This window comes from Ranitomeya variabilis, chromosome 1 (assembly GCF_051348905.1).
Source record: "Ranitomeya variabilis isolate aRanVar5 chromosome 1, aRanVar5.hap1, whole genome shotgun sequence".
Taxonomy (NCBI): domain Eukaryota; kingdom Metazoa; phylum Chordata; class Amphibia; order Anura; family Dendrobatidae; genus Ranitomeya; species Ranitomeya variabilis.
This window is the reverse complement of record NC_135232.1, coordinates 611,171,194-611,185,915: the sequence shown is the minus strand read 5'-3', so window position 1 is coordinate 611,185,915 and position 14,722 is coordinate 611,171,194. Positions and strand designations below refer to the sequence as shown.

Sequence of the window (14,722 nt, the reverse complement as noted above, 5' to 3'; positions counted from 1 at the left end):
CTTTTTGCTTCATTCTCTTTTGTGTTTTTTCATTTAAGACAAATTAAATGAAGATAATAATACCAAAGAATTTGTGTTTGCAATCATTTTCAGGAAGAAACTGAGTATTATCTGACAGAATTTCAGGGGTGTCAATACTTTTGGCCATGACTGTAATTAGTAAATAATCATACCTGGTAGTTACTGGCCTCTGCTTTTAATGCAATGGGCAGCTCCTTAGAAGGGAAAACATCTCCCTTATGGTCCCTAAAACTTTAAAATACCAGATTATAGACATCAGGTGTAAATATCAGACTTGTTTTATTTGTCAGTAAAGCAATGTCCTTGTATGAACTAACAAATGTTCAACACGTTAATAAAAAAAATAAACCAGGTCCTCCATTTGTCCAATGGTTTCCTCAGGGCCAAAAGTCACAAATGGACTGCAGTAAAAGCAGTGTGCCGCCATCTGGGACGGTCCATATGGCATCATTATAACCAGTCTAGACCTCTATGAAGGAGGACGGGCAGGTGTAACACTTCCAGGCTCTACAGAAATATAATGAAGGCAATAGTCCTTAAAAGGAGTTGTTCTCATCTTATTAATCTGGAAAAACAAGCCACTTTCAATTTAATTTCTTACTAAAGAGCCTCTCTCAAGAATGGTGGGCTTTTTAACATGGATCACTGCTCATTGTCTAGTCTCCGACCACCTCTGCAAAGGGTGGCTTATTTCCTAGGTGAGGAGTGCACACTCACATACCTTATACTGTGCAAGACCCTGTTATTGTCCCTTGCGAATCTCCAGTACTGCACGGCTCGGACCAGCAGCGCAACCGTGCCACTGCTCCGAACGGTCAATCATCAGGAATGCACAGACTGTGTAATAGAAGCTATATATTCAGGGCCAAAGATGGGAAATCTTTCCCAAAAGAGGATGGGGACTTAATCTTGACCCTAAATATAGCAAATTTCAGAATTTATGAGAATTTCCAAAATTTAACAGAACCACCTCTGTAGTAAAAAATAGAATTAGTCTTACCAGTAATTTGGATTCTAGGAACCTTCCACGACAGCACTATTTACCCCCTATGCTGTCGTGGAAGGTGACTAGAGAAATAAGGACTAAGAGCTAGAGCACTGAAGAAAAAGGTTGTTTGGTTGTTGCTTTTTTGTGGGGGTGGGGTCGATATACAAATAGATTATGGCCGGGTCTGGGTTTAGAATTGGAATTATTTTATTTGAGAGGTTTAATCTTCCGCTTTTGCTTCCATTTCGTCAGCGTCGTCATCTCCGTCCACTTCTGCATTTTCTTTCTCCAGTCGCTCCAGTTGTCTGGCAAGTTCTGTTTCATCTGTGTCGGTGACCACCTTGGGCTAAACAAAAAGCAAGACCGTAATATTACACCCCCTGAGTACATATGGACAGAGTGGCTTGTGGGGGCACTACGGTAAGCAGAGCTCTATACATGTAAGTGTACCGTCTAATGTGTGCCCTCCGTGTTAATATTATTTGGGAAGTTCTACCCATGGATACCTGATAAAAACCAAGCCCTAATGTTATCTTTTCCTTATATATCTAGTAAAACATATACCATATTTTTCGAATTACAAGATGCACTTTTTTCCCCTCAAATTTGGGGGGAAAATGGGGGTGCGTCTTATAATGCAGATATACCTTACCAGCCACGGTGGAGCAGGGTCCCAGGGTCGCTGCTGGAGGAAGCAAGAGTGGAGCGTTGCTAGAGGCCGCAGGCTGGGATGAGGGGGTGTTCAGATGTGCGGCGTGCCGCTGGGGGTGTTCGGCACTGCAAGGGCGCTGCCGACATTTTGTGAAAGCCTAGAGCCCCCGCAGTTACATGGTTTCCTATGCGGTGGACTCCGGGAAAATGGCTGCCGGGAGGTGGCGAATGCGCAGATGGAGATCTCGGCACCAAGATTTCAGGAGATGAGATCTCAGCTCTCACCACCCCCGGTAAGCAATAAGACACATGGATTATAAGAAGCACCACCATTAAATAAAAAAAATAAAAATAGGCATTAGACCTACCGGTAATTATGTATCCAGGAGTCCATCCTGATAGCACCCTGGAGGACGTCCTCCTCCTCCTTGCCGGGACAGGAAACACATGAGAGTTTAAAGGTCATGTCCCACCCCCAATTCCAATTCCTCAGTGTTGTAACAAGAACCACTTCATGGAAAATGCAAATAACACTTTAAAGACAGAACCATATTACATCATATGACATAACAAACCGGGGGGGGAACTACCAGTGCTGTCAGGATGGACTCCTGGAAACATAATTACCGGTAGGTCTAATGCCTATTTTCCAGGACGTCCCTAGGGTGGGATTACCGCCTGGAGAACTTTCCTACCAAAAGCGGTCTGCTGACCAGACAGTACATTAAGTTTATAGTGTTTGCAGAAAGTGTCAGCACTGGCCCATGTTGCTGCCCTACAGATCTGACCTAATGATGCTCCTGCCCTCTCGGCCCAGGAAGCAGATATCCCACGTGTAGAGTGGGCACATAGACCTGCTGGAGGAGAAATCCCCTCAGCTTGGTAAGCATCTGAGATTACGGTTGTGATCCAACGTGCGATTGAGGCCTTAGAGGCCTTTTTACCCCTATTATTTCCCCCGAACAGAATAAAGAGGTTTGGATCCACCCGCCAGGAACTGGTGGCCTCTAGATAATCTAAAACCGCCTGTCTGACATCCAGAGAGAGTGAAGGTAACAAAAGGAAGGTAACACTATCTCCTGATTTCGTTTTTTTTCAGCGCCTACCTTTGGTATGAATGAGGGATCTAATTTCAGGATTAAACTATCCTCCCTGATCTGGAGATATGGGTCTCTGGTACATAGGGCTTGGATCTCCCCCACCCTCTTAGCCGTGGTGATCACTACTAAGAATGAAGTTTTCCGTGTGCGAATTGATACTGGCATATTCTCGCCCAGAGCATATGATCCCTTACACTAGGACCTGAGGACCAGGTTAAGGTCCCAAGGTGGAGACAACTGCCTAATGGTTGGGGCGCAGTCTCTGAGTAGCTCGAATGAACCATACTATCCACGGGTGAGATGCTAGAGGATAGTCGAAGAAAGAGCTTAATGTTGAGACCTGCACCTTCAAGGTGCTTGGTCTAAGGCCCTTGTTGAACCCTGCCTAAAGGAATTTTAAGATTCTAGGTATGTCCGGGGTATCTGCCACAACGTCGGACCTGCCACCCTCCAGACAAAATCGTTTCCAAATTTTTAGGTAAATTGCCGATGTGACTGGTTTTCTACTGGCCTGGATAGTGGCTATGACCTGATCTGATAAGCCTTTAGCCTTCAAGATGTCCCTTTCAGGATCCAGGCTGAAAGATGAAGTTCCCCTGGGTTTGGGTGGTAAATCGGACCCTGGTGAATGACATCCTCCCGAAGGGGAAGCTCAATTGGGTTGTCGATCGCCAAGGCCCCTAGCAGAGGAAACCAGCTCCTTCTTGGCCAGTACGGGATGACCAAAATGACCTTTGCTCGGTCCTCCTTGATCTTCCGTAGCACGGCTGGGATCAGCGCCAGGGGTGGAAACGCATATGAGAGAGGTTCCACCCACCTTTGGCTCAGGGCATCTATCCCGTCTGGAAGATCCAAAGGGTTCAGAGAAGAATTTTGAGACCTTCGAGTTTCTTCTGTTTGCAAACAGGTCTATCTTGGGGGTTCCCCAACGATGACATAACTCCTGGAAGATATCCTGGTTCAGCTCCCACTCGGTTGGACACAGCCGACGTCTGCTCAGGTAATGTGCTATCACATTCTGAGACCCTTCCAGATGAATTGCCGTTATGGATAGAACTGTACCTTCTGCCCAGCTGAATATTTTTTCCGCTAGGTCCTGCAGTGGTCGGTGTCTTGGGCCTCCCTGATGTTTCAAGAATGAAACCGTTGTCACGTTATCGGACAATATCCTGACATGACAGTTTGAGAGCGCAAGCCAATTTCGTCTTAAGGCCTCCCAGACTGCATATAGTTCTTTGAAGTTGGAGGATCTCTCTTTGATGTCTACTGGCCACCTGCCCTGGAGAATTCTGCCCTGTAGATGAGCTCCCCAGCCCCACGCGCTGGCGTCCGTGGTGACCACTACATAAGGGGAGGTGGACCATAACACTCCCACCTTTAGATTCTGTCTGTGTCCACCAGCGTAGAGACTTCCGTACTGGTCCTGATAGCCTCATGGGACCGTCTAGTGAGGACTGGCAGCGATCCCAGATGGACAGAATCTGCCTCTGCAGTAGTCTTGAATGTGACTGTGCCCATCTGACGCATGGTATACATGCCGTCATTAGGCCTAACACTTTTATAGCGACCCTTATGGAAATGTTCCAATAGGTACCTTACTCGGACTCGAATTGCCTCCAGCTTGTCCTCTGTTAAGAGGGATATTCTGCATCTGGAATCTAGACACATTCCCAGGAAGATCTTCCTGTGATCTGGAATCAGGTCGGACTTCTGCCAGTTTATGACCCAGCCCAGGTGTTCCATTACTGATATCGTCCGAATTCTGTGATCTGTCACAGTCTCCACCGATTTTGCCACGAGGAGAAAGTCGTCCAGGTATGGAATTATTAGAATACCCTGGTTTCTCAGGAAGGCCACCACCTCTGATACCAACTTCGTGAAGATACGGGGTGTCGAAGCAAGCCCAAAGGAGAGGCATTGAAACTGGTAGTGGCAGGTCTGGGTTGGCAGAGTTACCGCGAACCTTAGCAGCCTCTGTGATGAGGGGTGAACCGGGACCTGATAGTAGGCACTCTTCAGGTCGAGAGTGCACATTGCAGAATCCCGATCTATGAGATGAATTGCCGACCGAATAGATTCCATTTGGAACGTTTTGTATCTGACCCAAGCATTCAAAGGTTTTAGATTTATAATAGTGCGGGTCTCGCCGGACGGTTTTGTGATGGCGAATAGGGAGGTGTAGGTGTCCCCTGCCTACTTCTGACGGGGGAACCGGAATTATGACTGCCGAACTGAGCATCTCCTGCAAGTCTATCAGTATGGCAGAGTCTGCCGAGACTACGGTAGGAGAGATGTACCTTTCCGGAGGAGGGGAGTAAAGCTCGATGCTGTATCCCTCTGCTATGGTTCTGCGAACCCACTGATTCTGAGTGATTTGGGCCCAATTTCCTGCAAAATGACGTAGCCTTCCCCCAATGCAAGTGGCGTCATTGTGTTTTGGAGGTCAGGCTAAAGAAGAAACCTCGGTTCTTATTACCCTGGCTACGGGAACCTCTGTAGGACCCTCTATAGGACGTACCCTGCCCTCTGAAGTCGTACTGTTTTCTGGAGAAGAAACCTCTCCGAAAGTGCTGAGGCCGTTTAGGTTTGTCCTCAGGGAACCCCTTCTTTTTGTCAGAGGCCGATTCTAGAATAGTATCTAAGGCTGGCCCAAATACCCTTAGCCCTGAAAATGGGATGGAGCAGAGCTTAGTCTTAAGAGCCGTTATCAATCTTAACCATACAGCCCTCCTAGCTGCATTAGACAGGGAACCGTTTCTGGCTGAAAATCTAACCGACTCAGCCGTCATATCAGAAAGGAATGCTATGGCCGACTTCATAATGGGAAGGAAACTTAGAATGTCAGTCCTAGGGGTATTATTGGACAAATGCTCTTCCAACTGCCCCATCCATAGGTACATAGATCAGGCCACGGAAGTGGCTGATATATTTGTCCTAATTAGGGCCGCAGAAGCTTCCCAGGCCCTCTTTAGGAGAATGTCAGCTTTTCTGTCCATAGGGTCGCGCAGGTTAGACGAGTCATCAAAAGGGATGGCAGTCTTTTTGGCAACCTTTGCTACTGGGACGTCAATTTTAGGGATCTCTTCCCATAATTTGACTTCCTCGGGGTCACGTGGTAAGCGACCCTTAAAGTCACGAGATAGCACCAGCCGGCATTCAGAATCCTTCCATTCCTCTAGTATTATGCCCTTAATATGTTCACTAATAGGAAAAACTGTCTGTCTCCGTGACATAAGTCCTCCAAACATCAGGTCCTGTCTGGACTGTGGCTTGGAAGTCTCCTCGATCTGCATGGTACAATACTTCCCACCGCCGGGACAAGGTCGTCCGTTCCCTCTGACTGGAAAAGGTACTTTCTACGCTGGTCCTGGCTCCCTGAGGGGAGCTCCCCCTCTTCTTCTGAGACAGAGTCCCTTAGATCTGAACCGTCATCAGAACTATACTCCGACTGTCTCTGGTCTCTCTCCCGCCTGGCTCGTTTGCGGCATGGAATGGGGCTGGACGGATGTTGTGAGAGGCTGGACACAGAAGCCTGGACCTCCTCCCGGATTAGGGACCTCATTTCTGAAAGCAGCGATGATTGCTCATCTTTCATGACCTTTGATGTACAAGGTGCACAGAGTCTTGCCATGGGAGTCCGAGAGCTTTAGGCTACTTTCACACTCTTTTTGTGTCCATCGTAGTGCAGCAAAATGACGGATCGACAGACGTCATGAAAATAGTGAAAAACGTGTGCGACGCATCTCTCTCTCTCTCTCTCTCTCCCCAGAAGCACCACGGCACGACACAGGACGCTATTTGCCAGAAGCGTCCACACTGCTATGCGTTCCACCGCTGGAGCGCACACACTTCCCGGCTTTCAAGACTTCACCGGAAGCGACGATACCGGAAGTGATGCGGTCCCACCGAAACTCCGGAAGCCGCTCTGGCTCGGAAGATCTGCGTACCACGCTGGATGTAGCGTCACAAAAGACAGCGACCCTCCGCTGTCTGCGAGGAGCCCCTCACTCCAGACCTCTGCATTGTGACACCGCGTCCAGAGCCGAGAGCCTCCCACCGGGAGGAACGGCTCTATCCAGGAGCCTCGTCCTGCTCCTGGCCTTTGGGGTAGAGGGACTCCCCCTCGGGAAGTTTCGACCCTGAGCCTCTTGACAGGGGGAAGGGTATTGGCAAGCCGCACGATCCCCCTGAGCCCGGTAAGCCTGTGCAGCTTTTCTTGTGTATCCCTCCGTGCAGGGACAGGAATTGGGGGTGGGACATGACCTTTAAACTCTTGTGCGTTTCCTGTCCTGGCAAGGAGGAGGAGGACGTCCTCCAGGGTGCTGTTAGGAGGGACGTCCTGGAAAAAAGTTATTTTTCCCCATTTTTCTCCTCAAAATCTGGGGTGCGTCTTATAATCTGCAAAATACGGTAATTGTTATCACTGCATGTGTGAATATATATATATATATATATATATATATATATATATATATATATATATATATATATATATATATATATATATATATATATATATTTATTTAGTGTCTATACTTTCTTAAGTTTGTATTTAATGTATTGTCAATATTTTAAAGTGCTTAAATAAATTCTGCTTTCTGGGTTGATGTACTCTATGGGTAATTTTGCCCTTCTGTTGTGGAATTAAATACAGTGGCATGTAAAAGTTTGTGCATCCCTGGTCAAAATTACTGTTATTGTGAACTGTTAGGCAAGTTGAAGATGAAATGATCTCTAAATGGCCTAAAGTTAAAGATGACATTTCCTTTGGCTAAATCTCTCTGAAGGTCTTTTGCAATCAAGCGGGAGTTCTGATTTCTCTCTCTAGCAATCCTATGAGCAGCTCTCACTGAAATTTTGCTTGGTCTTCCAGACCTTATTTTGAGCTCCACTGTTTCTCCTGTTAACTGCCATTTCTTAATTACATTTTGAACTGAGAAAAGAGCAACTTGAAAACGCTTTCATATGTCCTAGTAGTCTTTTCTTTCTTTGTGGGCCTCCAAGATTTTCATTTCCAGAGTGCTAGGCAGCTGCTTAGTAGAACCCATGGTTGCTGTTTTTTGGCACAAGGTTAGAACAGGATGGGTTTTTATAAAGCTGGGAGATTTGCATTACTGGACCTTTCCTAATGATGATAATGAACAAGCCATAACCATAACAGGCTAATTAAGGTCTGAAACCTTCGTTAATAAAATCATCAGAGCACACAAATCTCCAAGGGTGCCGAAATGTTTAAATCGGCCAACTTTCCTTTTTGTAATTTATAAAATGTAAAATAAATAAATTAAATATACAGTATATATTGCCTAAAATCTAAAGGAAATATGTCATCTTTAACTTTAGGCCTTTTAGAGACCATTTTATCTTCAACTTGCCTAACTGTTCACAACAACAGTAATTATGACCAGGGGTGCCCAAACGTTTACTTGCCACTGTACCCTAAATGCTCATAGACTCATTTTCCGTACCCGAAAATCTGCTGCGTTTTATAGTAACAGCGTTATTCATGCGATTTTCAGATATCTCATGGACACACAATGAAGAATATCTGTGGCGTAAATTGCATGAGGGCGCATCTCTCACGCTGCAGGCCAAAGGGTGAAAGGTCCAACTTAAAGGTCTTTTTCCCCTTTTCATAGATGGATATTGTCAGATAGTGGCTGTAAAACAAGCACCTTCGCAATCTCCTGTTTATTAAAATTTACAGCCGTTTGAGGATATGAACAGTTTTGTTTACAGCTGGTTGCTTTGGAGACCGACCACTGCTGCTAGACCGCAAAACACGTGAAGTGTACACAAGCTCTTTTCTATTAAGTTTTTAGACCCTGTTTTGAAGCCGTCCAGGATGGCTGCGCGCCCTGCTACCTCCTAGTCCCAGTGCAGTGCTTACAAGCTACACAGATGAGGTGGTCGGTCTCTTGGGCAATGAGCTATAAGCAAAAGAAAAGTGTTAATATCTCAAGAACAGCTGCAAATGTTAATTAACAGTAAATTGCAAAAGTGCTTGCTTTTCCAAGTTCTAGCCACCAATATCCTTCTGTAAAAACGGAAGAAACCATTTAATCTCACTGAGCAGTATTAAAGGGATCAATACTGCAAGGTGGATAAAAACAAGTTTTCTTCCTCCGCGCACGGCACATGTGGTGTCCACACTTCCTATCCTTTCCCCTCAGCTCTAGTCCTGTGATCAGACATTAGAGGGGAGGATTATGCTGTAGTGCTCAGCCTCTGGGACACGTCACATCATAGGACCGCCCACCGGACTCTTGTGATCTCAAACAACAATTCAGCTCAGTTTACTTATGTGAACCCTACTGAGCTCAGACCCCGGGAACAGCTCACCTCCATTTGGACATTAAACACTCCTCTTTTCTCCTCGATACGCTCTTTGATGACAGACATTGCTTGATTCAGCACAGACAAGCCTTCCGTCCTCTCCAGGGTGGTGGTCGTCATCACGTACCGAGGGGGCGCAATCAGATTTATCTGCACAGAAGACATATGTTCATTAGGGTTGAGGGTGGTCCATGCTCATCAGGTTTTAGAGTGTTTGCAGGAAGGATGTAGAGACAGAATGGGGCACAGTCTGACTACACGTCAGTAGCGCTATCACACCGGCACCATATATGTATACAGAGGGGCTGCGTGGGGACACGCCCTGTATATAGAGGAGCTGCGCGGGGGCATGCGCTGTATATAGAGGAGCTACGTAGGGTATGCGCTGTATATAGAAAAGTTGCGCGGGGGCACGTGCTGTATAAGGAGGAGCTGCACAGGGCACGCTATATATAGGCTGCGCGGGGGGCACGCGCTGTGTATGGAGTAGATGCACGGGGGCAGGCGCTGTATATGGAGCTGCGCGGGGGCACGTGCTGTATATATAGAGGCTGCACGGGGGCACACACTGTATATGGATGAGCTGCGTGGGGGGCACAAGCTGTAAATGGAGGAGCTGTGAGCGGCAAAGCTGTATATAGGTAGGCTGTGTGGGTATATAGAGGGAGGTCAGCATATTTAATTCTGCTCAATAGTAAGTGACATAATTAATAAAAATAATTATATGTTAATACTGAGCAGAATTAATTTCAGCCTACTGGTTTGGCCCTCCACAACAGTCACTATCTCTAATATGGCCCCTTGGAAAAATCAGTTACCCACCCCTGCTCTAGAGTACATGTCAGGATTTTTACTATGTCAGGTTTGTAAGATCCCTCAAAAAAACAAAACACAAACATGAAATATGGAGGAATATGGACGTCCCATGCATCTATTAGAGATGAGCAAATTGATTCGCCGGTCCCTTGTCCAGGAACCAAGTCACTATTCTGTGGCCGCCGGACACCACTTTTGGCTCCTCATCTAATTAGCCAGCCTGGCACCAAGTCGCATGGGCAATTCAGGACAAAGGTGCTGTCACACCAGGACGGCTAACCAGAAGAGCTGGGGACACAGACAGGTAGAAGGTGGTCCATAGGGCTCCAAGCTAGGCACCACAGACCACTGGCCTGGCTGATGGACCAGGGTCCTAGGAGTCAATATTCCCATCTCTATGGGTGCGTTAATATGGCTCTGAAAAACTCAGATGTAAAAACAGAACCCCAAGAGTTCCTGCTCCTATGTGAGAGGTCTCAGACTATGGTTTCATCTTGACAGTCGTCACCAAGAGCCAATTTGGTCCGCTGGGCAGCAGATGCGGAGCTGCGTCTGTTTCTCTTCTTCACATCGGTGCCTTACCTTGATGGGCATATTTTCTGTGGAACAGCCAAGTCCTGCTCTCAGGGCGTCCTTGACGGCATCAATGCCTTCATAGCCATAGCATGCGACTTCAATGTCTTACAAGGAAAAAAATACAAAATAATAGAAACTATAAGGAAATGGCCGGAATATTCCAACATTAGGCGACAGGTAAGAGGACGCACTCATCAGTTATGTACCAGGTCTATCAGGGTCTCTCTTTCTGCTTTCCTGGTTTGAGAAAATAGAAAGATAACGTAACCCAACGACAAGACATAGGGCAAACGGCAGCCATTACCTGCTCGGATCTTCACAGCTTGTGGGGTGAGACGCCTGTTAATATTGTCAATGAGAACTCGCCTCTCCTCTTCTGTTAAATCCAAGTCATCTAGAACGGAGGGATCCCTGGCGAAAACACAAAAAATGCCCAATTTGGAGAGAATGTTGAGCTCTGTATGGGTCTGCATATGTGTATACGCACCTCTTCTGTGATGACCAGTAGCAAGCTGTCAATCACTGCTGAGAGGGGGCGATGTAGAGGTGAAGTATAGGGGAGGTGGCAAGGTAGAGGTGAGGCCGTGGAGGCGAGGTAGAGGAGAGGCCGTGGAGGCGAGGTAGAGGTGAGGCCGTGGAGGCGAGGTAGAGGTCGTGGAGGCGGAGGCGGAGGCGAGGTGAGGCGGTGGTGAGGTAGAGGTGAGGCGATGGAGGTGGCAAGGTACAGTTGAGGCGGTGGAGGTGACAAGGTAGAGGTGAGGCGGTGGAGGCGACGAGGTGGCGGGGACAGTGGTGGAGGAAAGGAGGGAGTGAGAGGGAGAGAGGGAATTGAGGTGGCGGAGGCAGTACATTACTGACGCATGCACTGGAGTCAAACCTATGTGTCCGGTGTAGTCTTCAAACTCCCATATTTACCAAAAGGCAGAATATTTTGAAAGAGTAGAGCAGATCCGTCCCCGCTTAGATCCCCCATGCACCTTCATACTTACGAAACAGCATGCTTGAAGGCGTCGTAGGCTCCGTATCCCGGCCTCTTGTATCTATCGTCAAATACCCAGGCTGTTCTCTGAAACAAACTGTCCAGCTGTTCATCCTTTACGTACTCCAACACCTCAGCTACGTGCCGCAGAATGCTGTACACCTGGCGGTAGAGGAGAGTGGAGAGCAATGTACTCGGCAGCATACAGAGGAGGCACCACGGGCAGTTCATGCAGAATAAGGCACCTTTGGGGAAGCTACAGGTTTTTCAGTTTCTGGAGAAAAAAAAACCTACTCCCTGGCCGCACATTTTTTAAGTGCTTTACTCACCCTCCCCAGCTCCCACACCAAGTCTCCACTGCTGTCACCGGTGACTGTTGGGGTATGTACACACAACGTCTTGAGACTTAAAGTGGTTAAAAACCTGAGTCTGTCATGCATATGGTCAGGATTTTCTTTGTGAGTTTTCACGAGGACCAGCCTGATAAAGACATCGTCTGCACATACCTTTACTGCCTGCAGTGCTGTAGTCAGTCTGTGAGCGCGGGGACTGCAGCGCCAAACTGTTTATATTTTTACTATGAAAATGGGAAAACCCTTTCAAATGCATGTATATGTCAGTTTCAATATTTTGGGTTTCTACATCTTCTATGTATCACAGTACATAGACTCCAGAATGTGAGAATCAGTCAGTGACTTGGTCTGACAAGCTTATCCCTCCTCCCCTGAGCTGATTTATGACCACATCAAAGCGTAAGTGCGTTCTCCTTTACCCCTGGGACTGTTGCCCCTACATCAGATCACTATGCAGTGCTGATCAGACTGGAAGCGCAGCTCTGGAGCTTAATACTACGAAGCTACCACCTCCATACGCCCTGCCCGGACCACAAATTATCAAACCTCCACAACTTGTTAAATGTTTTCTACACTTGTCATCACAACATGGTGGTCACGTCTTCCAACTCACGGTTTTGGACTTGGTGAACTTGTCTTCACATTTGAGCGCTTCCTCTGGGGAAACTCTTCTTTTGGACAAATCGATGTATCCTGGAAAATACAAAATATGTCCCCAAACGAACACAGCGCTATGATCGCAAATATAAGTGGACGGCGGGATTCTTCTAGTCTGCAGCAGGTCAATTCTGCAGCCCACTGTCACCCTCATCGGGCAAAATCCACCGCAGAAATCGACAGTTAGCGCCGTCACATACCTTTATCTTTATCCACCCTGATGACAACCACGCACTCGTTCCTGCCGATGCGGATGAGTTTGTTGATGGAGCGGATGCGCCTCCGGGAGAGCTCGCTGAGTAAGATCATGCCCTCTATGTTGTTATACTCCAAGAGGCTGACGTAGGCCCCCATCTCCGCGATGGAGCGGACGTTCACCATCACCACATCGTCCACTTCCGGGAACTTGTGCTGGTAAAACCGACAACTTAACCCAGGCATCCTGAAACCACAGAGCAGTGCGTGAAGTGTCATGGCCTCCAGGCGTCTTCTTCAGAAGACCCTAAACATCTCCACAGCGTAGGTTACAAATTAAGGGGTTAGCCCACCCATTACCTCCATTCATAACAGGTCCTCATTGGGGGATACAGGAACCATGGTTCTTGTGTTCTCCAAAAAATGTGTTATCACAAGAGGGCCCAACTACTAGGACCACCAATCACAAGAACGAGGGTCTCGTGTCCTGTTTGTGAGGTCACACCTGGATGCAGGCAACTGCTCCAGTCACAACAGAACCCAGTTTTTGTAATCATTGAGGGGCCGGCTGTGATCGGACTTTTATCCCGTATCTGCAGGTTGGAGACTACCACAATGGGGACTGCAAGTGAGGGTCACGTGATGATCGACCTTTACAAAGGGCAGGACCCTTGGCTTAATCAGACGTCTTGCAATGGGTTGGGCGTCCCAGGCTCTATGCAGAATGTCTATGTGCGGGCTCAGCACTAATACTGACAGGTCAGCGAGTGGCATCATCACCTCCACCCTCTCCCCGAGCTGCCTTCTAAGCATCAGTGGCTGGCAGACAGGAGCCTCCATCTTTAGATTAACTGGCCTGGTCTGATATCACATGCATTGCCAGGCCGGCTAATCAATAGAAGAGCCATGGACTAATGGCAATCCCCAATCTCAACATCAGTGGGGTCAAAGCAACTGAACCCATTAGATGGCTGACTGGCCCTGCTGCAGCCGCTGGGTTCTTGCCTCTGACATATATTTCAGATGCACAACTAAGGCTGGATGCACACACCCGTCTCACAATTCGAGTACTTACCGGATACATGGGTTTCCTGTGGGTCTGATGACCCGAACTGCAATCCATACTCAGACTGTGAATGACGGATGTGTGAATCTGGCCTCGGATATTTTTTCAGGAGTTTTAGCTCCAAACACTTAGCAAAAAGACTAATTGAATCTGACATCAGATCCTGATTCCAGGGATGTGTCACTTATTAGGCCGTGTGTTGTAGTTGCAATACAATCAGTGTTTTCTCAGCAGGAGATTATCACTGCAGGACTAGGTGTCACGCAAAGCAGTCCAGCTAATGGGTGTAACCCCTCCCCCACTGCTGATTGGCAGCTTTCTGACAATGTGCACAGGCTACACATCTCCGCATTCTGACCTCGGCGACATCTACCACTTAGAAAACAGGAATCATATCAAAACTGCAGCCAAGTAAATGACAAATCACTGGAATTAGGGTCTCTGCCCCTACATCATTCTGCTATCAGATAATAGCAAAAACCTGCTGACAGAGATAGTAAGTTTGGAGAAAACCCCTTTAACAAACGAGTGGACTCCTACATCCTCTTGGATGAGGGCTTTTAATTAAATTTCTATAAGAACATAAACAATTACTTGCCCCTATTAGATCTTTGGATGCCTGACATGATAGATCGCCCTGTAGGAAGGCACTGTGTGTGTGCAGTGCGGCCACTTCTTGGGGTACATGGTGCTTGGTATGAATAGGACCATGGAGGGCTCCACTCCTCTCACACTGTACTGCAGCGGTGCCCTGTACACTGGATCCAGCCCTACAGCTCCAACCCCCCACTGCACGGGCCTTCCATGGCCCTGTACCTTTGCTAACCTAGAAGTAACCACCTACTTGTTATACCGCCCGTGTCCGGTGCTCCGTGATCAGATCGGTGTCTGGGCCCCAATCAGCTTCCTGTAGCACACGCCGCACTATTTCATCAGCATGCGTTCCGGCAAACTGTAACTGCGCATGCGCTCCCTCCAAAAGTG

The 14,722-nt window shown here is 47.5% G+C and overlaps 1 protein-coding gene across 1 annotated transcript; it reads right to left on the bottom strand.

Moving 5' to 3' along the window:
• Nucleotides 1-281: 281 nt before the first annotated feature.
• On the bottom strand, nt 282-14,716 carry EIF2S1 (eukaryotic translation initiation factor 2 subunit alpha). Its single transcript, XM_077260617.1, has 8 exons — nt 14,583-14,716; nt 12,678-12,919; nt 12,434-12,513; nt 11,478-11,629; nt 10,793-10,899; nt 10,495-10,592; nt 9,103-9,246; nt 282-1,355 (listed from the first exon to the last, which is right to left on the bottom strand). The coding sequence occupies exons 2-8, from the start codon at nt 12,916-12,918 to the stop codon at nt 1,230-1,232; spliced, it is 948 nt and encodes a 315-aa protein (XP_077116732.1). The 5' UTR covers nt 12,919; nt 14,583-14,716; the 3' UTR covers nt 282-1,229.
• Nucleotides 14,717-14,722: the final 6 nt, after the last annotated feature.

Excerpts from the sequence above, each read along its gene's own strand:
- EIF2S1 (XM_077260617.1), bottom strand. The coding sequence starts at position 12,918 with ATGCCTGGGTTAAGTTGTCGGTTTTACCAGCACAAGTTCCCGGAAGTG. Across the intron at positions 12,514-12,677 it reads CAGGGTGGATAAAGATAAAG|GATACATCGATTTGTCCAAA; the intron begins GTATGTGACGGC and ends TGTATTTTCCAG. Across the intron at positions 10,900-11,477 it reads GCCTTCAAGCATGCTGTTTC|GGATCCCTCCGTTCTAGATG; the intron begins GTAAGTATGAAG and ends TGTTTTCGCCAG.